The sequence below is a fragment of the Phyllobates terribilis genome, unplaced genomic scaffold, assembly GCF_046119375.1.
Source record: "Phyllobates terribilis strain yellow unplaced genomic scaffold, ASM4611937v1 Scaffold_1__5_contigs__length_1240528914, whole genome shotgun sequence".
NCBI lineage: Eukaryota > Metazoa > Chordata > Amphibia > Anura > Dendrobatidae > Phyllobates > Phyllobates terribilis.
In genome coordinates, this window is record NW_027362761.1 from 699,598,028 (window position 1) to 699,626,022 (window position 27,995).

General features: G+C 47.1%; 2 protein-coding genes across 2 annotated transcripts in view; one reads left to right on the forward strand and one right to left on the reverse strand.

Annotated features, from left to right (window-relative positions):
- Positions 1–27,583, forward strand: LOC141165318 (uncharacterized). The gene is made up of 5 exons (XM_073650919.1): positions 1–310; positions 429–1,097; positions 1,165–1,237; positions 26,011–26,157; positions 26,580–27,583. Exons 1-5 carry the CDS (start codon positions 1–3, stop codon positions 27,499–27,501), a joined length of 2,121 nt encoding a protein of 706 aa, XP_073507020.1. The 3' UTR covers positions 27,502–27,583.
- The window catches only part of KISS1R (KISS1 receptor), a 431,843-nt gene that overhangs the window by 349,220 nt on the left and 54,628 nt on the right, over positions 1–27,995 (reverse strand).

Genomic DNA, 27,995 nt, shown 5'->3' on the forward strand with positions numbered 1-27,995 from the left:
ATGGAGCATAGCAGCACCAGCGCACCTGCCAGCATCCTGCTGCAGGCCGAAGCACCCTATACCCTGGAGAAGTTAGTGGCCAAGCTCCCCCGGGAGGATACAGAATTCCTCCGCTCCGGCATGGAAGACCTGGGCCGGAGAATGGCAAGGGCCCAGCGGGACGCCATAGAGGAATGGAGAAGAGAGATGGAGCAGAGGATGGCGGCCCGGCAGCCAGCAACGCTGTCAAGCACCGGCAGCACCCCGGCCTCCGAGGACCGAGACCAGCGTCAGGAGGCAGCGTGTGATGCGGGAGCGACCGCAGGAGCAGGTAGGAGGAGTCTCCCTGTTCCGGGCGCTGCAAGCGCCCGACCTGCTCTTGGGCTCCCTGGTGGAACCGCTAACCTCGAGCGCCGCTGAAGCCAGTCCGCTCCTAATGCCTGAACCAGGCCCTCCAGCCGCAGGCAAAACCGCTGCCGGCACACCCTACCCACACCAGAGCAGCCCTGTACCTGCGAGCGCATCCCAGGCCCTGGAACCGTCACCTCCGGGCACCCGCGACACCGACCTGCTCCTAGGCCTTCTCCAGGAACCACCCCCTCCGACACCCGCATGGGTGTATGGGCGTCACCCATGGGACTGGTCCGCGGAAGTAGAGGACCAGCGTCCCTCGCTCCTACCCGCTCCGCAGCCCGCCGCCGTCGACCCGAAGCCGGAAGACAAGGCCCAATTTGAATGGGATCACGCTAGGGAAGACCTGATTGGGTTTACCCAGGAGTCAAGGGCAGCGGCGGCTCGCAGGAGGGAGTTCTGCCACCAACAGCTGGCCCAGTTGGAGAAGGAATGCAAATTACAGCGCGTGCGGTGGGAGAGGTTAGAGGCCAGAAATATGGAGGAGAAGTCACGGGCCTGCAAAGACAGGCAAGCAGCTTGTGGTCCCAGAGTCACAGGGACTGTGGTCAAGTTTAATCTGGACGCAGGATGGGGGTTCATCCGGGACCCACTGTCCGACACAGATCTCTCCGTGAACAGGAGAGATGTGGAGTCCCGCTTACAGGAAGGACACCCGGATCAGGACCTGTATCCAGGGGACCTCGTGTCCTATACCAGGCACAGAGGTGAGAGGGGCTGGTATGCCCTGAACGTCCACCGGGTGGAGACAACGAGCCACTCTCTACCCTACAGTGCTGAAGACCCGGCTGGGTCAGCCTGCGGTGGACCAGAGCTTCCCCGGAGGGAGCACCCTTACTGAAGTACAGTAAGTGGGACTGAACTGAACTTTAAAATTGTAAATAAGTTACCCGTCAGGGTGCAGCAGAGACACTGCAAGGTTGAAAAGTTTATTTGTTCAGTGGTGTTCACATAGTTACCCGGAAAGGGTACAAGGAACTGACAGGCTGAGGACTGTGAGCAGCCAAAGACTTTCAGTGTAAATAGTTGCACTTCTTAAAGTGCCCCTTATTGGTTTTATAATTGTACAACAAATGACCTCAGAACAAAAACCCGTTGGAGGTGGCCAAAGACGTGGTCCAGCATCTGGATCGTCTATGCCCTGCAGACACCCCAGGAAGAAAGTTTTATAATATTGTTGAAAGAGAAAATGTACCAGTAACGTTAAAGAAAAAGAGCCTCACATAAAGGGATGAAATATTGTGTTTGTGATCTTCTATGCGAATGCATTGAAAAAATTTTGCATGTCTTTAAAATTGTCTTTTACTCTGTTCCAGCCCGCGGACGTGCTGTGTTTTACCAGGGGGGGTGTGGCGCCCCTGAGGGTTCAGTCGCCACAGAGGTACTGCATCTCACCCAGAGGTGTGGTATCTCACTCTCAGGTAAAGAAGGAGTATGGCTCAGGACCCTAACACCTGCATTCACTACACCACATTTCCGGGGGACAGGGCGAGATTGCTCCTACGGGAGAGCACAGTCCCTGGTCCCTGGCTGGAGTGGGGGAACCACCTAGAGAGGGGGAACCATGTAGTGGATGGGGTGGAGGAAGTAGATCCTGGGAGCACATGACAGAGAGAGTATAAAATAGAGACACCATTTTAGATCAGGGTTCGTTCAGTCAGTCAGAGGAGAAGTGACAGGAGCAGAGGCTCTGTATGAGCTCTGCTCCAGAGGCGGGCCTAGCCTGTGAGGCCCAGGACTGAAGGAGAGAAGAGAGGAGCAGGGAGAAGGCCAGAGAAAGGACACACAGAAGGGGGTCCTGCTAAATACTCCGGAGTTACCTGGGGGTCGGCTGAACCCCTTACTGAGTGAGCACAGAACGACGTGGGCCATTACATGGGTCCCTGTAGCAAGAACTGCAACAACTGTGAGTAAAGATCTTGGGACTGCATTACATGGACTCTGTGTTTATTACTGACTCCCTGCACTACAACCACCATCATCCACCCACACTGCCCTGAAGCACTCTTCCTGTGGGGAGTAATAATACCCTTGCTGCAATACCACCAGATTCAGAGGACTGCTCCGCAGCGGCGGCCTCATTAGCCGCACTCCACAGGTGGCGTAGTCGGACACTATATATAACCTACACACCTATACTACCCTTGGATTGACCGCCCTGGGTCATGGACCGGGTCACCGCCACAGTGAGTACAACCCCCAGCGTCTACCGGCCCGGCACCGGGTACCCCACAGCCCAGGGGGTGCGTCACATTGACCTGGTTTCTAATCTGAGCTGCTGTTAACCTGCGATTTCTGAGGCTGGTGACTCGGATAAACTTATCCTCAGAAGCAGAGGTGACTCTTGATCTTCCTTTCCAGGGGCGGTCCTCATGTGAGCCAGTTTCTTGTAGCGCTTGATGGTTTTTGCAACTGCACTTGGGGACACTTTCAAAGATTGCCCAATTTTTCAGACTGACTGACCTTAATTTCTTAAAGTAATGATGGTCACTCATTTTTCTTTACTTAGCTGCTCTTTTCTTGCCATAATACAAATTCTAACAGGCTATTCAGTAGGACTATCAGCTGTGTATCCACCTGACTTCAGCACAACACAACTGATGGTCCCAACCCCATTTATAAGGCACGAAATCCCACTTACTAAACCTGACAGGGCACACCTGTGAAGTGAAAACCATTTCCGGTGACTACCTCTTGAAGCTCATCAAGAGAATGCCAAGAGTGTGCAAAGCAGTCATTAAAGCAAAAGGTGGCTACTTTGAAGAACCTAGAATATAAGACATATTTTCAGTTGATTCACACTTTTTTGTTAAGTATATAATTCCACATGTGTTAATTCATAGTTTGATGCCTTCAGTGTGAATGTACAATTTTCAAAGTCATGAAAATACAGAAAAATTTTTGAATGAGAAGGTGCGTCCAAACTTTTGGTCTGTACAGTATATATATATATATATATGACGCGCCCCCTGGGCCATATTCTTTAGGGGAATACCCGGAGCCGGATCAGGTGGGAGTTGTAGTCGCCGAGTGGCAGTGACCCGGTCCGTGCCCAGGGTGTCAAGCTCAGAGTGGGAGGCAGTCCTACAGATGTTACAAAGTTCGTTATGTCGACTACGCCACCCGTTGGATTGCGGTCACTACGGCCGCCGCTGCAGCAGGGTCCGCTGAGGCTGATGGTGTTGGTGCAGCTTTAGATAGTATAACCCCCAACGGGAGGGGTATGGCCTCAGGGGGTCAGGTGCAGAGGATGGGGGTTGTGGTGGTGCAGCGTAGATGATAATTAAAGACAGAGTCGGGTTGTGCAGTTCAGGGTGTTTACTTACTGCAGATGTTCCGGTCACTCCGGCCTCAAGTGACCACCCGAGCCGTGCTGCGTCCACCAGGTCCTAGATTCGGCCAACCCCCAAGCAAGTCCGGAGCGTGGCCCTGAGCCCTCCTTCTTGTCCTGTCTTCTGGCCGTCCCCACCAGGGATCCACCTAGGTCCAGCTCCCTCGGGCCTTCTGTTGGGAGACCCTTGGCCTTGGGTTCCCTGACCCTACACGTGGTTTGCCTTCAGGGTGGATGTGGTGGGTGGCCGTGGCAGATCCTGCCCACGGCCTCCGGTCTCTGGCTGAGGTATGCTTTAGCCCCCACCAGTTTGGGATCCGGTACCCTGTTGCCAACTCTTCACCCTGGGGTTGTATTTGGGTTCTCAGAGTTCCTTCTGTCTCCCCCTCTGGGTCTTTCTTTCTTTCTCCTCTCTCACTCTGGCTCAGGTCTCCACTTCTGCAGCAGTCTGACTGACTGACAACTGACTCTGATCTTACAGACTGACTCTGATCTTACAGACTGACCCTGATCTAAGATGGTTCCCACCTTATATAACCCTCTATGTGTGAGCTCAGGTGACCAGCACCCAATGAGCTCCTAGCACTACCCAGACTGCTCCCCCTATCTGCCCCTACACTACTTGGGATGTTCCACCCCCCTCCCACTCCAGCCAAGGACAGACTCGGTCGTACCTGCACATTTCTAAGTGGGAGTACCGTTGGTCTGCCCTCCGGAAATAGGATGTGTGTAGTGCATGTAGCTCTCTGGGCTCAGTTCCACACTCCATCCTTACCCGGGAGTGGAATATCACACCTCTGGTTGAGGTGCAATACTCCTGTAGCAGCCGAACCCTCAGGGTGCTACATATATATATGTGTTACTGTAAAAGTCAGAAGGCCGGTAAAACCTAGGATTTACCGGTCAATCTGGACATTTACCGAGGCCGTCGGTAAAAGCTCAAAATGAAAAGTAAAATTGGACTTTTACCGGTGAAGTCTTGGTAAATCTTAACATTTCTCAACAGCGTTGGTAAAAGTCAGATGTATTCCATATAAACAAACGATTTTGGACTTTTACCTGGGCGAATTGGTAAATCTTTACATTTACCAGCATGTGTTGGTAAAAGTAACTACCAGCATATGTTGGTAAAAGTAACTTTGAGACACAGAATTCTGACTCTTACCAGCAGATGATGGTGGTAAAAGTTAACTAAACGCAATTTCCGACTCTGATGAAGGCCTTAATCGTTAGAAATATTTTTATTCTTCAAAATGCAAATGCAAATGAACAAATACAAATAGGAAAATGCAAATAGGAAACATTTATGTAGGAAAATACTTCTCAAAAATGTCAAATTAACGCAAATACAAGAATAACGCAACTTCAAAACTATGTAATTCTGTAATTGTGACTAGGGATAAGCGGATAGATCCGTCCAGACCCGTTATCCGAGCGGATAACGGGCTGTAATAATCATAGGATAGTCAGGATTGACATCTGTATATATAGAACGTACATACGTTAAGGATAGTCAGGATTGACATCTGTATATATAGAACGTACATACGTTACAGGGTAGCAGATTTTGTTCATTGTTATTACCATATTTTCCCCATTTACTCTTATTACATTTATAAAAACTTTGAACACTGTGTCCTCCATTTCCTCGCCGTATCTGCCTAATCAGACACCTTTCCCGCGGTGGCGTACACTTTTTATTGCACTCTTCTCAGCTACATTTACCAACTGCGCTTACACCCTTCTCAGCTACAATTTTAATGTGCACATTTACCAACTGCGCTTGGTTAAAGTCAGATGTTCCATCTTCACACCTGATATTTCTGACTTTTACCACTCTCGACGGTAAATGTTAACATTTACCAAGACTTCACAGGTAAAAGTCCAATTTTACTTTTCATTTTGAGCTTTTACCGACGGCCTCGGTAAATGTCCAGATTAACCGGTAAATCCTAGGTTTTACCGGCCTTCTGACTTTTACAGTAACATATATATATACAGTATACATACACAGGGGAGGGGAGGAATATGGTAGAAAAATTATTAAAATAGCTCAACACAAGTAAGATAACACGTGATTTCTACAAATTCAAGAGAAAATGCAACATCTTATGAGTATTGCATGCTCAGAATTATTCAACTCCTGCATGACAAGCATCTTTAGTACTGAGTAGAGTAGAGCAACCATTGGCTGTTATGACCTGCTGCAGATACGATGCATCATTAGACACTATCTTAGCCAATTCTTCATGGATAGTAGCATCAGTTTACACATTATAAACTTCCTTAAATCTAATCAGAAGTTTTTTATGGGATACAAGTCAGATAACTGCAAGGTTGCAACAAAATTTTCCAAGGATCATTATTTTGTTGGAAAGGCCAATGATGCCAAAGCTTTAGCTTTCTCACAGAAACTTGATCATTTATCCTAGCATTTCATTCTAAAATAAATTCATCTTGCCTTTCACATAATGCAGGTCTCCAGTGACAAAGGAAACACAGCATATAACAGTGTCGTAGAGAAAAATTGTAAAATCCATAAAGACATCTCCAGAGAGAGGACATATCACCCTCACGCTGAACATGTGGGATTAATTATAACTGGAGAAGTGAGAAAGAGCTGACACTTCAACCTCCATTGAAGTAAGACCACCTGCCATGGACAGGTAATTGCAACAAGGAATCTGTGGAAAACCAGCCACCAAATCTAGGATTCATATACTCAGAGGCGGAGAAGTACAGGGGCTTCCTCTGTTTAAAATAATTATCTCAGACACTCTGGAGCCAGAGGTCAGTGATGAATATTGGGGTTTGCATTGATCCGATATTTATGAGAGATATATATTTTTGGCATCATAGCGAGGGTACAAACATAATGCATTCATTTACATCACTGTAAGGCCAGCCGGATACCTCCAATTTAATATCAGGGAGATGGATGATGCTATCCTTGCCATGTTTCATCTCTATAGGAAATTGTGTAGGAAACATGATAACAATATCCCCTGCCTAGGACCTTCAGGAGCAAAGATATCCTGAAAGTTGGGGATCTCATAATCTTCTAAAGACCTAGCACATCCCACAACCAGACACCCCCCCCCCCATATGATTTCACCAAAGGGAGATATGTAGGTGTAACCTTGATCTAAAAAAAGCAGAGTTTGAGTTTTGTCATTTGTCAGTTCTGGAAGACACAGTACTCTGCGGTTCTGTCCATTGCGCTAAGGAGTGCTATGTAAAATGTAGTCCGTTCCTCTTGCTCTGTATACCGCACCCCTGAAGCAATATGCTATTTCAATGAGTGTCCAATCGGCCTGTATAAACGATTGGTGGTGACAGCTAGTTCCTTTTGTTATTGTGGAGTTGGCAGTGCTCATATTGGGGTATATATACATATTACATGCGTTGGAATCGGAGTTCTATATACCATATGCTGGCTGTGAGCTCCACAATAACTGGCCTAGTAGGGAAAACAGCAGTGGCCTCATTCATCATTCATCAGTTAATTGCGTAATCGTTCTGACGATTGGAGGCTGCAGAGTTGCGTCCCCTGACAAACAGAATCTCAAAACTTCTGTGGTTAATTAATATGGCTTTGAGAACAGGGCTGGCGTCAGCACCCGATGCACCCGGGCAAGTGCCGGGGTCCTGAGCAGGTGGAGGGGCCCACTGCAATTGGGCACCCGCCGCGCTATGGGACCCGTGAGCGGTGCGGTGCCGGTGTCAGCGCCCGCCACCACCCCTCCCCCCCCCGCTTGCTCAGGGCCCCGGCAGCCGGCACAATACTTACCCCTCCCCATGCCTCCGCAGCGTCTTCCGCGTCCTCGGACTGTGACGTCTTAGGTCAGAGGGCGTGGTGATGTCTTTACACCGCGCACGCTCTCTCCTGACCTGTCACAGTGCAGAGCGGGAAGACGAGTGTGACGCTGGAGTCCGGAACAGCGCCAGCGGCAGGTAAGAAGTGAGGTGAGTATAGGATTTTTTTATTTTTTTCATGTATGGGGGCATGGGGCATTATATGGTGGGGGGGTGTGTGACATCCTGCATGGGGTATTATAAGGGAGGGGGGGGTGACATCCTGCATGGGGCATTATAAGGTGAGGGGGGGTGCGACATCCTGCATGGGACATTATAAGAGCAGGAGGGGGAAGTGACATCCTGCATGGGGCATTATAAGGGGGGGGACATCCTGCATGGGGCATTATAAGGGGGGGGTGACATACTGCATGGGGCATTATAAGGGAGGGGGTGGTCTGACATCCTGCAAGGGGCATTAAAGGGGGGGAAGTGACATCCTGCAAGGGGCATTATATGGGGGGGAGAGGTGAAGAGGTGACATCCTGCATGGGACATAATATGGAGGGGGGAGAGGTGACATCCTGCATAGGGCATTAAAAGGGGGGTCACATCCTGAATGGGGCATTATAAGGGACGTGACATCCTGCATGGGGCATTATAAGGGGGGAACAGCCTGCATGGAGCGTTATATAGGGGCCAGTATTCTGTATGGAGCGTTTTATGGGGGCCAGTATTCTGTATGGAGCGTTATATGGAGGCCAGTATTCTGTATGGAGTGTTATATGGGGACCAGTATCCTGTATGGAGCGTTATATGGGGACCAGTATCCTGTATGGAGCGTTATATGGAGACCAGTATCCTGTATGGAGCGTTATATGGAGACCAGTATCCTGTATGGAGCTTTATATGGGGACTAGTATCCTGTATGGAGCATTTTATGGGGGCCAGTATTCTGTATGGAGCGTTATATGGGGACCAGTATCCTGTATGGAGCGTTATATGGGGACCAATATCCTGTATGGAGCGCTATATGGAGACCAGTATCCTGTATGGAGCTTTATATGGGGACTAGTATCCTGTATAGAGCATTTTATGGGGGCCAGTATTCTGTATGGAGCGTTATATGGGGACAAGTATCCTGTATGGAGCGTTATATGGGGACCAGTATCCTGTATGGAGCTTTATGTAGCGTCGGCGTCCTTGCCTCCTGCTAGGCAGGGACGCTGTTCCCCTCACCTCTCCGCTCCGTGCCCGACGTCTTCCTCCCGCTCTGCTGGCAGCGCGCGCTCCTTCCCTGCCACTGTGCTTAGGGCGCGCGCGCGCGCTCCCCCTCTCTTACAGGGGCCGCGCGCGCCGTCCTAAGGAGTCCCCGGCCAATGGCCGGAGGACCTCTCCATATATAAGGCACCTCCTCCAAAATGGAGGTGCCCGAGCAATGTTGTTGCATAGCCTATCACTCTGCTTCAGCCCTCAGGTCCCGTTACCAGATACCTGCCAGTTACCTGCCAGTTTCCTGCTTGATACCTGCCTGATACGTGTCTTTCTGCTGACATTCCTGCGGTCCGACAGTCTGCCTACCAGCCCTGCCAGTCTGTCTATGGACCTGTCTGCCCGCTCACCTGGGAGCGCTCACCTGCTACCTGCCTGCTAGCCTACCTGGAGGCTCTGCCGTCACGTGCCGTGACCACCTGCCTGTCCAGAGACTCTTGCCCGCTCACCTGGGAGCGCTCACCTGCTACCTGTCTGCTAGCTTATCTGGAGGCTCTGCCGTCACGTGCTGTGACCACCTGTCTGTCCAGAGACTCTCGCCCGCTCACCTGGGAGCGTCCTCCTGCTACCCGCCTGCTAGCCTACCTGGAGGCTCTGCCGTCACGTGCTGTGACCATCTGCCTGTCCAGAGACTCTTACCCGCTCACCTGGGAGCGCCTACCTGCTACCTGCCTGCTAGCCTACCTAGAGGCTCAGCCGTCACTTGCTGTGACCACCTGCCTGTCCAGAGACTCTCGCCTGCTCACCTGGGAGCGTCCTCCTGCTACCCGCCTGCTAGCCTACCTGGAGGCTCTGCCGTCACTTGCTGTGACCACCTGCCAATCCAGAGACTCTCGCCCACTCACCTGGGAGTGTCCACCTGCTACCTGACTGCTAGCCTACCTGAAGGCTCAGCCGTCACTTGCTGTGACCACCCGCCTGCCGTGACCTCCTGCCCTCTTACCCAGAGACTGTCCCCGTCACTTGCCATGACCTCCTGCCCTCTTACCCAGAGACTGTCCCCGTCACCAGCCGTGACTGCCTGCCCGCCTTCCCTGGGAGCCACCCGCTTCCTTACAAGGACTGCCCCCTTTGTATAGTTGCTCAGAGGTTCCACCTCCCAGACTCGTTACACTTTATATGGGGACCAGTATCCTGTATGGAGCATTTTATGGGGGCCAGTATTCTGTATGGAGCTTTATATAGGGACCAGTATCCTGTAAGGAGCGTTATATGGGGGTCAGTATCCTGTATGGGCATTATATGAGGGCTAGTATCCTGTATGGAGCATTATATGGGGACCAGTATCCTGTATGGAGCATTTTATGGGGTCAGTATCCTGTATGGAGCATTATATGGGGTCCATTATACTGTATGGAGGACTATACTGTCCGGTCTGCACTGTGCACTGTGAGGATTCGTCGGTTTCTAAGCTATTGTAGAATTTACAATAGATATCACTCATGTAATGTAGTAAGTGAAATCTTAGCATTGTACTATATATATATATTTCTCGGTGGTATCTGTGCATCATGAATCATGGTATGTGCTAAAGGGGCTCTGACAAAATAATTAAGGCTGCAGTCAATGACATAACCAGTACATGTGACTGCCAGGGACAAAGTGCTATGATCACTAAAATGCTGTCAGTTCAGGAGGTAACTGTGCTGTTTATTTTATGATGCACTGTACAGCTGCCAGTAAGGGGTTGTCCACTAATTGTCCACTCTTCAGAGTTTATTTCCATTATTCTGTATACATTTTAGTCTAGTTTAACAGAGTGTATTAGCCAGGGGCGTATCTAGGAGTAGGGGGGAGCCAGGGCATCTGCCCTGGGTGCAGCCGGTAGGCTGGTGCCACCTAATGCGGCAGTCCGAAGTGTCTCCCCCGACGGCTGCATTTTGCCACCCTCCAGACTGGAAGTTGGCCATTCTCTGAGCCGGCTGTCAAGCTGACAGCTGGCTCAGAGAAGCTGCAGTGCTCCGACTCCCAGTGATCAATAGTCACCGTGTCTTTCAGACGCGAGTACAATTGAAGCTCTGACCGCTGGGTCAGCGCAACGTCAACAGTGTGATCAGGTTATGTAATCACCCTGCTGACATCACTCACTGGCGGGCAGAACATTGGTGGTAAGTGGTCTAGACCAGTGAAGCTGAAGACACCAAAGATTAAGTGTGTGGGGGGAGTGTAGGGATGGGTGTATTTACTGTGTATGGGGAGGGGTATTTACTCTGTGTAGAGAGATTTAGTGTAGGGATGAGGGTATTTACTGTGTGTGGAGAGATTTACTGTGGGGATGGTGGTATTTACTGTGTGGGGGGAGATTTACTGTGGGGATGGGGATATTTACTGTGTGTGTGAAGATTTAGTGTAGGGATGGGTGCATTTACTGTGTGTGGGGAGAGGGCGATTTAGTGTGTGTGGGGATGTGCTGTATGAGACCAGAGAAGATGGAAGTCTGCAGAGACGTGCTGTGGATGTGAAAACTCATCAAAGAGTCTGGACAAGATGAAGAAAAGAAAGAGAACGACTCCAATCGGAGACAACGTCATCATCTACACACGTGGTCAAAATTGTTGGTACCCCTCGTTTAATGAAAGAAAAACCCACAATGGTCACAGAAATAACTTGAATCTGGCAAAAGTAATAATAAATTAAAAACCTATGAAAATTAACAAATGAAAGTCACACATTGCTTTTCAACCCTGCTTCCACAGAATTGTTTAAAAAAATTAAACTCATGAAATAGGCCTGGACAGGAATGATGGTACCCCTGAAAATAATGTGACAAAAGGGATATGTTTAATCAAGTTGTGTCCACTAATTAGCGTCACAGGTGTCTACAATCTTGTAATCAGTCAGTGGGCCTGTATATAGGGCTACAGATACTCACTGTGCTGTTTGGTGACATGTAGTGTTGAGCGAACATGCTTGACACTGCTAGGTACTCGCCCGAACATCACGCTACTCGGGATGTTCGGCGAGCACCGAGCATTTCCGGGTTACTCGGGCGGGAGCTTTGGTCTCCGCCCTGCATGTTTGGCGCTCTTTACAGAACCAATGAACATGCAGGGATTGCCAGCCAGTCACTGTAATGCCGCAGCCATGTTGGTTGTGGGCATTACATTGATTGGCTGGCCGCACAGCGTCACCTCGAGGATTTAAAACCGGACGCCGCCATCTTGGACACAGACGGCTGGGATCAGACAGTGTAGGGACAGCGCTGCTGATTTAGGGAGAAATATATACTGCGAAATAGTTAGTGTAGGGTCTGTAAAAGCTGCTAGATCAAACGAACAGTCCTTCTCAGGACTAATATTCATCCCAGATATCAGGCAGGCAGGCAGGCTGTATAGGAGACGCAGTGGTTATATACCAGCAAACGCTGCATTACAGTCCTGAGTGCTCCTGTTGCTGAAATTGCTGGACTTAGCTGCAGGTCTCGGGGGCCAGGAAAAATCCTTTTTTTTTTCATCTAAATCCTCTTTTTTTTTTCCTCCTTCACACTGAACAAATACCCGTCTTATTAACCTTTTGGTGTCCCCCCCCCCCCCAAAAAAAAAGTGTGTCTGTGACAGTTCATACATAAATATATCTGTTGAAAATAGTCTGGTGTAGGCCAGAGAAACAGAAGTGTGGTTTTGCAGTTCCACGGTTCAAACCTCTGTATTATCCACTTTTGGGCCATTTGTATCTAAAAAAAAATAGTTTGAATGTGTCGCTCACTGTTCAGCCGCAAATATATATATTTAAAAAAGTCTGGTATACACCAGTAAATTATAACTGTGGTTTTGCTGTTCCACGGTAAAAAATCTCTATTATCCTGCTTTTGGCATTTTTTGCCGTAAAAAAAATAATTAATAGTGTCTCCCTGATTTTTCAGACACAAATATATCTGTTGAAAATAGTCTGGTGTAGGCCAGAGAAACAGAAGTGTGGTTTTGCAGTTCCATGGTTCAAACCTCTGTGTTATCCACTTTTTGGCCATTTGTATCTAAAAAAAACAGTTTGAGTATGTCGCTCACTGTTCAGCCGCAAATATATATATTTAAAAAAGTCTGGTATACACCAGTAAATTATAGTGGTTTTGCAGTTCCACGGTAAAAAATCTCTATTATCCAGCTTTTGTTATTTTTTCCATAAAGAAAAACAGTAATAGTTTCTCCCTGATTGTTCAGATTGTTTAACCACTTCGCACCAGAGCCTGTTTTTGCCTTCGTGACCGGGCCAATTTTTTCAATTCTTACCACTGTCACTTTATGAAGTAATTACTCTGGAACGCTTCAACGGATTCCCCTGATTCTGAGACAGTTTTTTCATGACATATTGTACTTCATGATAGTGGTAAAATTTCTTTGATATCACTTGCATTTATTTGTGAAAAAATCAGAAATTTGGCAAAAATTTTGAAAATTTAGCAATTTTCAAACTTTGAATTTTCATGCCCTTAAATCAGAGAGATATGTCACACAAAAGAGTTAATAAATAACATTTCCCACATGTCTACTTTACATCAACACAATTTTGGAACCAAAATTCTTTTTTGTTAGGGAGCTATAAGGGTTAAAAGTTGACCAGCGATTTCTCATTTTTCCAACAAAATTTACAAAAACATTTTTTTAGGGACCATATCATATTTGAAGTCACTTTGAGGGGTCTTTATGACAGAAAATACCCAAAAGTGACACCATTCTAAAAACTGCACCCCTCAAGGTGCTCAAAAACACATTCAAGAACTTTATTAACCCTTCAGGTGCTTCACAGGAATTTTTGGAATGTGGAAGAAAAAAATTAACATTTAACTTTTTTCACAAAAATGTTACTTTAGACCCAATTTTTTTTATTTTCACAGGGGTAACAGGAAAAAATGGACCCCAAAATTTTTTGTGCAATTTCTCTTGAGCGCGCTGATACCCCATATGTGAGGGAAAACCACTGTTTGGGCGCACAGCAGGGCTTGGAAGGGAAGGAACGTCATTAGACTTTTTGAATGTAAAATTTGTCTGAATAATTAGCAGACGCCATGTTGCGTTTGAAGAGCCCCTGATGTTCCTAAACAGTGGAAACCCCCCACAAGTGACACCATTTTGGAAACTAGACCCCTTAGGGAACATATCTAGATGTGTGGTGAGCACCTTGAACCCCAAGGTGCTTCACAGAAGTTTATAATATTGAGCTGTAAAAATAAAATTTTCACATTTTTCCCACAAAAACGTTTTTCATCCCTTAATTTTGCATTATCATAAGGGTAATAGGATAAACTGCACCATGAAATTTGTTGTGCAGTTTCTCCTGAACACGCCGATACCCCATATGTGGAGGCAAACCACTGTTTGGGCGCACGGCAGGGTTTGGAAGGGAAGGAGCGCCATTTGACTTTTTGAATGCAAAATTTGTTTGAATAATTAGCGGACGCCATGTTGCATTTGGGGAGCCCCTGATGTGCCTAAACAGTGGAAACCCCCCACAAGTGACACCATTTTGGAAACTAGACCCCTTAGGGAAGTTATCTAGATGTGTGGTGAGCACCTTGCACCCCCAGCTGCTTCACAGAAGTTTATAATATTGAGCCATAAAAATAAAATTTTCACAGTTTTCCCACAAAAAATGTTTTTCATTCCCTAATTTTGCATTGTCATAAGGGTAACAGGATAAATTGCACCATGAAATTTGTTGTACAATTTCTCCTGAGTACGCTGATACCCCATATGTGGGGGAAAACCACTGCTTTGGTGTACGGCAGGGTTCGGAAGAGAAAGGTGCGCTATGTTGGCTGGGATAGGCAGCAGACACCATGTCACATTTGAAGAGTCGCTGACATGCCGAAACAGCAGAAACCCCCACAAGTGACCCCATTTTGTAAACTACACCTCTCAAGGAATTCATCTAGGGAAGTAGTGAGCATTTTTTAATTTTTAAATTTATACCATTGGGCAGTGAAAAAAGCAAAATTATATTTTTACCACAAAAAAATGTTTTACCCTCAGATTTTACATTTTCACACAGGTCAATGGGTAAAAATGGTGCTGAAATGTGTCACACAATTTCTTCTAAAAGTGGCAATACCCCATATGTGGCTGTATCATACCACTCAGCCATACGGCGAGATCTGGGGGGGACGGAGCGCTATTTGACAATTGGAGAACAAATTATTGTAGAATAGGCATTTGGATTTGGGAGCACAAAATTTTCTGAATTTCTTTTGGGGGGCAAGGGCCATTTTGCTTTTCCAGAGCCTTTCTGCTACCAGTAACTTGGAAGTCCCTTATATTTTTAACAGATGATGGACCTGAGTGGGGACTAGCTTTTTTGAGGACTGAGTTGAAGCTTTTATTGGGAACATTTTACGTAACATTTATCCGGCGCTTTAGGCTGAGCACTTACATCGGGGTTTCCATCTAAATTTCCAAGTGATGTAATTCAGATGAAACCCCTGCGGGATCCATTCACTGTAATGAGGCAGCAGAGTTACTCTGGACTCCGTCTGGCCTCTGTTTAGTGGTGTCCTTTTTTTCAGAAGTGCACAAAACTGTGGCCAATCGCACTTTTATGCACGCCTAAAACAAATGACACCGTGGGATCACAGGCCAGACGGCATCCACAGTGGCCTATATCTGCCTCATTACAGGGAATCTTCCGTCATGGGTTCCGGCTGAATCACATATTTCAGAGATTTACACGGAAACTCTGGCGCAGAGCGCAGGATAAATGTGTGCCAAGCCATACTGTGATCTTTGGGAGACATAATAAACAAATCAGTAGCAGGTGAAGAATTGGTTTTATTTATTTTTTACGCCGTTCCTAGTGTGATATAACTGATTAGATTACTTTATTCTTCGGGTCGGTGCGATTACAGAGATACCAGATTTATATCGGGTTTTTATGACTGACAGCTGTCACACACTAAGAGACGCTTTTTTTTTGCAAAATCTAGTTTTTGCATCGCCATATTTTGAGAGCTATAATTTTTCCATATTTCGGCCGACAGAGTCATGTGATGGCTTGTTTTTTGCGGGACGAGTTGACATTTTTATTGGTACCATTTTTGGGTACGGGACATTTTTTGATCGCTTTCTATTCCGTTTTTTGGGAGGTAAAATTAACAAAAAACAACAATTCAGGAATTGTTTTTTGAGGGGGTTTTTTATGCCGTTCTGCGTGTGGTAAAAGTGATCAGGCAGCGTTATTCTTCGGGTCAGTACGTTTACAGCGATACTACACTTACTGTATATTTTTTTTATGTTTTGGCGCTTTTACACAATAAAACAATTTTATAGAAAAAATATTTTTTTTGCATTGCTTTATTCTGAGCGCTATAACTTTTTTCTTTTTCGGCTGATGGAGCTGTATGGCGGCTTTTTTTTGTGGAACAAGATGACGTTTTCAGCGGTACCGTTTTTATTTCCATTTTGCTTTTTGATCGCATTTTTTTCCACTTTTTGTTTGACGATATGAGGAAAAAGCATAGTTTTTTGCTCCGTTTTTTATTTATTTTTATTACGGTGTGCACAGAAGGAGTTAATTAGTGTGAAAGTTTTATAGCTCGGGTTGTTTCAGACGCGGCAATACCAAATATGTGCACTTTTTTTATTTTTGTATAAATATACGGATTTATCGGTTTAATATTTTATTTATTTATTTTAATTTATTTTGTCTTTTTTTTTAACAGTTTCAAAACATTTTTTTTAACTTTTTTTTACATTTTTGCTTAGACCCTGTATGGGACATTAATTTTTATTTTTCTGATCCCTGATCTCATGTAATGTAATAGACATATATTACATTACATGAGATCTTCACTGACTTTCACAGTCAGAGTCTCCTGCCAGGCTTCAGCTGCAGGCTGCAGGCTGAGCCAGGCAGGACACCATATATGGCAGAGCTGGAGGCGGTCATGTGATCTCCAGCTGCCATAGCAACCCAAGGTCCTGGAAGGTATCAGTTGTCGTCGGAGAGGTAAGTGGATGACCCCCTCTCCTCCTGCTGTCTTCTATATGCCGCGATCACTATAGATCGAGGCATATAGAAGACTGCAAAGGGTTAACATCACTGGGACCTGGATCAGGTCCCGAACATATTCCCTGTCAGAGCTATCGCTATGCACCGCTCCTGAAGCGCTTGCAGGACCCTGGGGGTCCTGAGTGCTGCGGGACCACCCACCGTTTTTAAACGTCCGCGACGTTTATCTACAGTGGGCTGTCGGGAAGCGGTTAAAAGAGTCTGGTGTAGGCCAGAGAAATAGAACTGTGGTTTTCCTCTTCCACGGTTCTAATCTACTTTCTATTACCCTTTTTCCATTGATAGTGCGAGTGTAAGCTATTTTACTTCCTTTACAACGCGCAAGGCGCGTGGCAAGGGACGTGGAACTGGACATTCTGGTGATGGTGCGTGCAGAGGACAGCGCCATGGCCAAGGTGAAAATGTGGCACAACCAACAGCCACATCTTCTCGCTCCCACTTCTTGACCGAATTACTAGGGAAGCACAGAACAACACCAGTATTGCGAACTGATCAGTGTGAGCAGGTTATTAATTGGATAGCAGATAATACTTCCAGTTACCTGGGCACCACCACCTCCGGTCTGTCTTCCACACGGTCAAATCTTAGTAGCCGTGAGTCTCGACCGCATACTCCTCCTCACCCTGATGCTTCTCCCTCCCACCATGCCGAGTGTCGTCAGACAGCAAGTGATCCCACACTTGGACACTCTGAAGAGCTGTTCACTGGTCCATTTCCAGATTTGTGCCCCTCGCCTGCTCCGCTTGAAGTGGTGGAAGAGGAGATCCCATGTAGCGATACCAAAATATTTGAACAGCTACGGCCACAGGAAGTCGACGCTGGCAATTTGTCAGAAGAGGTGGACAATGTCGAGACACAATTGCCAGGAAGTGAGGAAGAGGATCGTGGTGCACAAGTGGAAGAGGAGGAGGTGGTGGATGATCTAGTAACTGACCCAACGTGGCAGGAGGACATGCAGAGCGAGGCCAGCAGCACACAGGGTGAGGGAGGCAAAGTACCCCAACAGGCAGGAAGAAGCAGTGTGGTGGCCGCACACAGAATGCAGGCAACAGTTCCCGGTAACACCAACACGAGGGACGTTGCCAGTACAACCTGTAGGTCTTCCAGAGTCTGGAATTTTTTTAAAGACTCTGCTGATAACCCCAAAAAGGCCATTTGTACCACCTGCCATGCCAGCATCAGCAGGGGTGACAAAACTACCAGCCTGACCACCACCAGCATGATCAGGCACATGGCAGCAAAGCACCCGACTTTGTGGGGTGAACCCCAGGGTCCACGACCAGTGTCAGCGGGTGTCACCACTGCTTCTTCCACTGTTGTGCATGCAATAGAACCCCCTGTTGTGTGTGCAAGGCAATCCCCTGTCCATACTGCATGCAAAGATGACCCTCCTCTCAGTCTTCACTTGTTATGGCAGTTTCTCAAGAAACAGCATCAACGTCCACGTCCCACCGCAGCATTCAATTGTCCATATCCCAGACCTTTGAACGAAAGAGGAAATTCGCAGCTAACGCCCCACAGGCCACAGTCCTAAATTCGCACATTTCTCGACTGCTTACGTTGGAAATGCTGCCATTTAGGCTGGTGGAGACGGAATCCTTCCGCAACCTTATGGCGGTGGCCGTCTCTCGGTACTCGGTCCCTAGCCGACACTATTTTGCCCGGTGTGCCATCCCCATACTACACAAGCACGTGTCCCAAAACATCTGCCGTTCCCTCAACAACGCAGTTAATGGGAGAGTACACCTGACAACGGACACATGGACAAGTGCTTGTGGCCAGGGACGGTACATCTCCATGACGGCACACTGGGTAAACATAATGGAAGCCGGGACCCAGTCGGACCTTGGGACAGAACACATCCTCCCCACACCGAGGATGGCGGGCCCTATGTCAGTCAGAGTTGCCCCCACAGTGTACAGCTCCTGCGCATAATCCTCCTCCTCATGTTCAGCCTCCATCTCAGATATCACCACATCAGTTACAAGCTGGAAGCACTGCAGTACTGCCTCCGCCAAGCGGCAACAGGCTGTGCTGAAACTCAGAAGCTTAGGTGAGAAACCTCACACTGCTTGTGAGTTGTGGACAGCTGTGAAAGAGCAGGCAGATCTGTGGCTGAGACCGCTGAACCTACATCCAGGCATGGTCGTGTGTGACAATGGCCGTAACCTGGTGGCGGCTCTGAGGCGACGCGAGATCACACACGTACCATGCCTGGCTCATGTGCTTAACCTGGTGGTTCAGCGGTTTCTTAAATCGTACCCCGAGTTGCCAGATCTGCTCGTCAAAGTACGCCGCCTTTCAGCTCATTTTTGCAAGTCGGCTACAGCTTCCGCCGCCCTTGCTGTGTTGCAGCAGCGTTTGCAGCTTCCGTCACACCGACTGGTGTGTGATGTCCCCACACGTTGGAAATCTACCCTCCACATGTTGCAAAGGATTTGTGAGCAGAAGAGAGCAGTTGTGGAGTACCAGCTGCAACAAGGCCGTCGATATTCAGGTCAGACTCCACACATAAGACCTCAGGAGTGGACCTGGATGTCTGACATATGTACCATCTTGACAAACTATGAGAAGTCCACCAAGATGGTGAGTGGCGATGACGCCATCATTAGCGTCAGCATTCCACTTGTCTGTCTTTTGCAACGCTCTCTGCATAGAATTAAAGAGGAGGCATTGCAGCCAGAGTATGATGAGATGGATCAAGAAGCCATAGCGGTCGATTACACACAGCCCAGCCTCATCTCATCCCAACGTGCATTGGGGGACAATGAGGGAGAGGAGGAGGATGAAGAACAGGAGCTTGTATCATGCGCTGTAGACGGTAGTACCTGTAAAACTGTCATACCGTTGGTTCAGCGTGGGTGGCCTGAGGACAGCGAGGAAGAGGAGGAGGAGGAGAGTATGGTCAGTCGTCATCTTGGTGAGGACACGTAAGTCTTGCCCGTTACCAGTCTGGCACGCATGGCTGACTTTATGTTACGCTGCCTTAACCGTGACCCTCGCGTTGTCAAAATGTTGGGTGACAGTCATTACTGGTTGGTGACACTTTTAGACCCCCGCTACAAGGAGAACTTTCACTCTCTTATTCCTGAGGTGGAGAAGTCTACAAAAATGGGGCAGTACCAGAAGGCCCTTGCTGCAGAACTGTTAAAAAAAATCCTATCTGAATACGCTAGCGGCAGAGGTCACAGTTCATTGCCCAACCAAGGCGTACATGCGAGAGATACGCAACTCCAATCCAGCAGAGGCAGGGGAACACTGTCAACGTTCTGGGACAGTTTTCTGAGACCCTCCCTTCGGACAGACCCTGAGGCGCGGGGTACTCTCACAAGGAGTGGAAAGTTTCAAAAGATGGTGAGGGAGTACCTTGCCGACCGTACCAGCATCCTCCGTGATTCCTCTGTGCCTTTTAATTATTGGGTATCCAAGCTGGACACTTGGAATGAACTTGCTCTGTATGCCTTGGAGGTCCTGGCCTGCCCTGCCGCTAGCGTGTTATCGGAGCGTGTTTTTAGTGCCACTGGGGGAATTTTAACTGATAAGCTCACTCGCCTGTCAACTGACAATGCTGACAAGCTGACCCTTATCAAAATGAACAAGGGCTGGATTGGGCCAGACTTCTCATCACCACCAAATGAGAGCAGAGTAACATAAAGTCAAATCCACTGTGTTATTTCGGGAGGTGTATTCACATGCACTGCTTCACACCCACACATGGGTATACGCTTCCTCACTTCGGCTGTATTTTGCTCTTATCCTCAGCCTCCACCACCACTATACCATCAGGGTGACCGTGGTCCGTGTTGCCATTATTGAAAGTTCCTCCGTCCTTATTTTTGTAAGATTTTGCTTGGAAGGCATAAGCAAAGACTGTGGGAGACCCACTCCCCAATAATGGGAATAATATTTTTAATATGCTGTACTGCATGGCTCTTGTAAGGGGCATTAAAACCATCTTGTTAAGCTACTGCGACCTCCACCACTTTTCCGAGGGGTATTAAAACCGTCTTGTTAAGCTACTGCGACCTCCACCACTTTTCCAAGGGGCATTAAAACCGTCTTGTTAAGTTACTGTGACCTCCACCACTTTTCCAAGAGACATTAAAACCGTCTTGTTAAGCTACTGCGACCTCCACCACTTTTCCAAGGGGCATTAAAACTGTCTTGTTAAGCTACTGTGACTTTCACGTCTCTTCAAAGGGGCATTAAAAGCGTCTTCTTAAACCACTCTGAACTCCACAGCTCTTCCAAGGGGAATTGAAATGTTTTTAATTACCTCTAACCTCCACGACTCTTCCAACGGGGATTGCATTTCCTCCTAATTTTAGTCAGCTTTTGCTTTTCAATGCAAAGGCGAAAACTAAGGGAGACCCACTCCCCAATAATGGGTAGAAGGTTTTTAGTACGCTGTAATCCACGTCTGTTTCAAGGGGCATTGCAGTTCCTCATAATTTTTTGGAAAGCCTTCCATTCAATGCTTAGGCCAACAGTGTACAGGAGACCCAGTTGCTATAAATGGAAAAAACGGTTTAGTTAAGGCCCTCTGACCTCCATGTCATTTCCAAGGGGCATTGGAGTGCCTCTAAATTTTTGGTAGGCATTGCACTCACTGTATGCCCTATAACTGTGTAGCCGAACTGCTCCTTTTGTTACAGAAACATATCCTACAAGACATATGTAGTTGACTGGCCTGATATTGATGTGAATGGTCCCTGTTCCTCCTGCTCTTTCTCCTTTGCCACCACCTCATCCATCATTTATCACCTGAAGCTTTGTTTTAACGGGAGTCATAGAACTGGGATAGTAGCAGGAAAACATCCAGCAATCCTCGGAGGAGGTAGGATATGCGCCAAAACGCTGACCACCTCAGGCCTAGCCGCTACTACATACATGCGCTTGCATTCCAAGAAAACAAAGCAGATGCTAACTTCTATCATCATCATCATGCTCATGAGTCTGGTTCTCTGGTGGGCTCGTCCAATGCTGCCCTAAAGCAGGCCAGGCTAAGAAAAGTGTGTGGGAAGGTGACAGGAGAAATAGGGGTGGCTGGGGACCATTTATGGACACCCGACCACCCCCAGGCGGCTGGGGACCGTGTGTGGACACCCGGCCGCGGGGCGGCTGGGGACCGAGTATGGACACCCGGCCGCCTCCTGGCGGCTGGGGACCGAGTGTGGACACCCGGCCGCCGGGCGGCTGGGGACTGAGTATGGATACCAGGCCGCCAACGCAGCCATGACGTGGTGGCCAGATTCTGCCTCCACATGCCTAAAAGGCCCAATTTAAAGTGCAAGCAAGCAGTATGGTATTGCAGCCTGGGGGTGGGTGGGTGGCAAGCTGCATACTTGCGCTTGCATTGCAAGGAATAGGAGAGGTACAATTGAACACTGCCCTGGGACAAGGACTTGAAGGGGATAGTTGCAAGTCTGCAACGACAGGTGCAGGGTGGGAGGCATCTTCGCATGTACCATGAACAGGGGTTTGGCATGCGGAATAGGCTGTCCTTTCCACTAAATGCACTGGGGAGGGCACAGGTAATGTTTTGGTATGCGCGCTTAATCTTATGTATAAGGCGCTCCGGGACAAATAGGGGCGGCTGGGGACCGAGTATGGACACCCGGCCGCCCCCTGGCGGCTGGGGACCGAGCATGGACACCCGGCCGCCGGGCGGCTGAGGACTGAGTATGGATACCTCACTGCCGAAGCAGCCATGAAGTAGTGGCCAGCTTCGACCTTCTCCAAACTAAAAGGCCCCATTTCAAGTGCAAGCTAGCAGTATGACATTAAAGCCTGGGGTGGGTGGGTGGCAGGCTGCACACTTACGCTTGCATTAAAAGAAAACAAAGCAGATGCTAACTTTTATCATCATCATCATGCTCCTCACCTTGGCACTCTCAACTCCCCTAATGGAGAAGCCAGGGCCCACCGGAGGAGTCTGGTTCTCTGGTGGGCTCGTCCAATGCTGCCCTAAAGCAGGCCAGGCTAAGAAAAGTGTGTGGGAAGGTGACAGGAGAAATAGGGGCGGCTGGGGACCGTTTATGGACACCCGGCCGCCCGCAGGTGGCTGGGGACCGTGTGTGGACACCCGGCCGCGGGGCGGCTGGGGACTGAGTATGGATACCTCGCTGCCGAAGCAGCCATGAGGTAGTGGCCAGCTTCGGCCTCCTCCAAACTAAAAGGCCCCATTTCAAGTGCAAGCTAGCAGTATAGTATTGCAGCCTGCGGGTGGGTGGGTAGGTGGTTGGCTGCATATTTGCGCTTGCATTGCAAGGAATGGGGGAGGTACAATTGAACACTGCCCTGGGAGAAGGACTTGCACGGGGATAGTTGCAAGTCTGCATCTTCTTATGCGGCAAGGATCACTTCTGATGGGCACACTTTTAGGCAGTGACCTGGGTGTCAGAGATGCTTCCAGGGGTCTTCCCCATGCTGTTCACATGTCTTTTCAGCAATGTATGCATGTGTCACACAGCACATGGCCAGATAAGGTTGTAAAATGTTAAAATTACATTTCCCGGTGAATGCATTTGTCACGGTTGAAAGCAATACAAAAGTGCCAAAATTCATAAAAAATGCTACTTGTGAACATAGCCCAAGGTGTGGAGGAGTATTTTTTTCGGGGTTATTTATTTTACCTTATACACAAGTCTTTATCCTGGAAAGGAACTTCCTTAACATATTTCACAGGAAAGCAGTTTCAGTTTTGTTTTTGAACGTTTTATTGTGAGTCCTTAAAAATTGGCTTAATACCTCTGACCACGTTGTTGACAGCAGTGACCTGGGGGTCAGAAATGCTTCCTGGGGTGATCCCCATGCTGTCCCCATGTCATTTGAGCACTGTCACTATCGTTTTGGGCACTTGTTAGGCTTTTAAAAGACTGCCAGGGGTGCCGCCGCAAAAATACTCCCATAGACTAACATTGGGCTCGTTGCTCGGGTCAAGCACCCGAGTATCATGGCAAGCTCGGCCCAAGCTTCGAGCACCCGAGCATTTTAGTGCTCGCTCAACACTAGTGACATGGTGTGTACCACACTCAACATGGACCAGAGGAAGCAAAGGAAAGAGTTGTCTCAGGAGATTAGAAAGAAAATTATAGACAAGCATGTTAAAGATAAAGGTTATAAGACCATTTCCAAGCAGCTTGATGTTCCTGTGACTACAGTTGCACATATTATTCAGAAATTTAAGATCCATGGGACTGTAGCCAACCTCACTAGACTTGGCTGCAGGATGAAAATTGATGACAAATTAAAGAGACGGATAATAAGAATGGTAACAAAAGAGCCCAGGATAACTTGTAAAGAGATTAAAGGTGAACTTCAAGCTCAAGGAACATCAGTGTCAGATAGCACCATCCATCGTTGTTTGATCCAAAGTGGACTTCATGGGAGACGACCAAGGAGAACACCATTGTTGAAGAAAAAATCATAAAAATGGCAGACTGAAATTTGTCAAACTACATGTTGACAAGCCACAAAGCTTCTGGGAGAATGTCCTATGGACAGATGAGACAAAAATGGAGGTTTTTGGCAAGGCACATGAGCTCTATGTTCATAGACAGAAAAATGAAGCATATCAAGAAAAGAACAATGTCCCTACTGTGAAACATGGAGGAGGCTCTGTTATGTTCTGGGGCTGCTTTGCTGCATCTGGCACAGGGTGTCTTGAATCTGTGCAGGGTACAATGAAATCTCAAGACTATCAAGGGATTCTAGAGAGAAATGTGCTGCCCAGTGTCAGAAAGCTTGGTCTCAGTCGCAGGTCATGGGTATTGCAACAGGATAATGACCCAAAACACAGCTAAAAACACCCAAGAATGGCTAAGAGGAAAACATTGGACTATTCTGAAGTGGTCTTCTATGAGCCCTGACCTAAATCCTATTGAGCATCTTGGGAAAGCGCTGAAACATGCCATCTGGAAAAGGCAACCTTCAAACACGAGACAACTGGAGCTGTTTGCTCATGAGGAGTGGGCCAAAATACCTGTCGAGAGGTGCAGAGGTCTCATTGACAGTTACAGGAATCGTTTGATTGCAGTGATTGCCTCAAAAGGTTGTTCAACAAAATATTAAGTTAAGAAGAACCATCATTTCTGTCCAGGCCTATTTCATGAGTTTCATTTTTTTTAAAATTCTGTGGAAGCAGAAAAGCAATGACTGACTTTCATATGTTCATTTTCATAGATTTTTTATTTATTATTACTTTTGTCAGATTCAAGTTATTTTTGTGACCATTGTGGGTTTTTCTTTCATTAAACGAGGGGTACCAACAATTTTGACCACGTGTGTATAAGGTGCCAAGATGTCAATTTTTTTGTGATACTGACTAATTTTCATGTTTGAATTTATGTTAGGAGCATTAAAGTTTGTGATGAGTCTACAGTCATTCTATGTGACTGAAGACTTCTGAATTTTCACAGTGCGCACTGTACCCTGACAGGATTCTTTGGTGCCTGCGATTTGTATATATAAGGTCACGTGCTGACTGGACATGCATGGCCTCAGTCAATGAAAATGAATTGCGCGAGGCCAGACACGTCTAGTTGGAATGTGGCCAGAAGTATACAAAACGTATACTTGGGCTCACATGGCTGTCCACTCTTGCCACTGGCAAGACGGAATCCTAAAAGTGTGCGCTGTGGGACTTCAGAAGCCTGCAGTCACATAGAGTGACTGCAGACTTTCATCTCAAATCTGGACAAGCCCATTAATTATAAAATGAAGCCCTGTAGCCAATCCTAACAGTGCGTAATATAATCACAGTCAGGATTCAGCTCTGGTTCCAGCAGTCATCACATGGCCACTTCACTCATATGCGATTTTCATACTTATGGTCACGTGACAACTAGCTTCTTCTTGCTACTCTCAGTTTTTCACGTAACATTGAGAGAATTAGGATGAGTAGCTCGTCGGCACATGACTAAGTGTGCAAACTGCATATGTGCTTGGGGGAGGGGAGCCAAACTGAATTCTTGCCCCAGGTGCCAAAATAAGTAGATACAACTCTGGTATTAGCTGCAGCAAAGTAATACAGTAAAACATACCTGGCTGAAATGACCAAGCTGCACTCGGATTCATGCTGTGCGTGGTTCAAGCAGTAAGGAGGTAAGATATATGTGAAGAAAGTATAATGTCACCCGGCTATGCTGTTTTTTTAAGGTTTTGTTTGTATACTATGTTACAAAATTATCTTTTAATATTTTTTTTTTCTCTGTTTACTATAGTTTTCCTGAAAAATTTAAACAGTTCTGCCGTCTGAACATTATTGCATTTGATCGGCTGCTGAGCCTTATGTCTCCTGACCTGGACTTCCAAGACACTGTAATGCGAAGGGCCATCTCTGCTGAGGAAAGGCTGCTCATCACCTTGCGGTAAGTTGAATGTTGATTTATATGTACCTGGTTTTGTTCGCCACCCTGCGGTGATGGCTCCACTGTGTCTGTCGTTGTGTACATATTTTTGGCTTGACCATGAGATCACCATGCACAGAGATCAGATTGAAAAGGTCACTGATGTGTAAACTCTAGAGCAAACATCGTAGGCAAACACAGACACAAAGTCAAAACACATTATAAATTGATATGTGTGAACTCAAGAGAAAACAAAAGATGACCAAAAAAGATTGAAAATGTGGAGCCCCCCCCCCCCCCCCCAAAAAAAAACGCGCCCATTGTTGGAATAGTTTTTTGTAATAAAGACCTTAATTTTTTAAAAGATGAATCAATAATGGATAACTACTGTTGGCTTGTATTTCTTTTTATGGCTTTTCTAATTATCTATTTTTCCTTTTCAGGTTTTTGGCCACAGGAGAGAGCTATACATCACTGCACCTCCAATTTAGGGTTGGTAAATCCACCATTTCCAGAATTGTGAGGTGCACATGTACCGTCATCTGGCAGAAGTTGCAGCCCATCGTGATGCCTTCTCCAACCGAGGAGACTTGGCTGCAGGTCGCAGCAGGCTTTCAAACTGTGGCCAATTTCCCAAACTGCATTGGTGCTGTCGATGGCAAACATGTGAGAGTTCAGCAGCCACCACGATCAGGATCACGCTTCTTTAATTATAAGAAATATTTTTCTGTGGTCCTGATGGCGGTGGCTGATGCACATTTCAAATTTGTTGCCATTGACGTTGGTGCTTATGGCAGTACTGGGGACTCTCGGGTGTTTAGATCATCACAGATTGGGCTGCAAATTCTTCAAGATGGCGTAACGCTCCCAGCCCCAAGACCTTTGCCGGGTTCCACACATCCAGTTCCTTTTGTGATGGTATCGGATGAGGCATTTCCCTTACAGACCAACCTGCTGCGCCCATACCCACGAAGGGCACTGAATGCCCGGCGGAGGATTTTCAATTATCGGCTGAGTCGTGCACGCAGATATGTGGAATGCACCTTCGGAATCATGTGTAGTCAGTGGAGGATCTTTCACACTGCCATCCAGTTGGATACGGAGACCGTTGACACTGTAATTAAGGCATGCTGTGTACTCCACAACTATGCTCGTGAGTACAGCACCGAGCAAGATGAGGAGTCACAGCTATCTGAATTAATTCCAGTTGTCAACTCCGGTCAGGGAAGGCCATCCAACTCTGGTGCCAGGGTGCGAGAAACCTTCGCTGACTACTTCATGAGTCCTGAAGGTGCCGTGCACTGGCAATACTCCTGTGCTGGTGTTGAGCAGCCTGACCAGCAGAGAAGATCTGATGAACAATAAAAGAAGAACTTCCTCCTTTTTTTTTAAATAAAAATGTAAAAAAAAATGTTTCTAAAAAAAATAAATTTTGGTTAAACTTAAATTTGTCTAAAATATTTCTTGAATTGCAACCTTCTACATTTTGTTTTCCGACAATACGTCAACGCAAAAGTAAACAACCCACAAAGACCAGAGCCTGTAAATTGGCATTACTACCTAGAGCGCTCTTCACAAGTACTGTCTGCTAAAGTCAACCCTCACCATTGTTATTTGCTTGCGCTAAGAACAGAACTAGCAAATAACAGTGTTGAGAGTAGTATTCATCCAAAAAATAGTTGTGGTCCAAAATATCAAAGTATATTTCTAATTTAAAAACGACTGTATACAGCCGACCACATACGTAGATTAGTTTGAACAAATTTAAAAAATGTAGAGTTCCTCTGACCTGCGCTATGGTGAGCGCAGATCAGGGGAACACTTTTTCATTACAACCCAATCCAACCACATATACACTT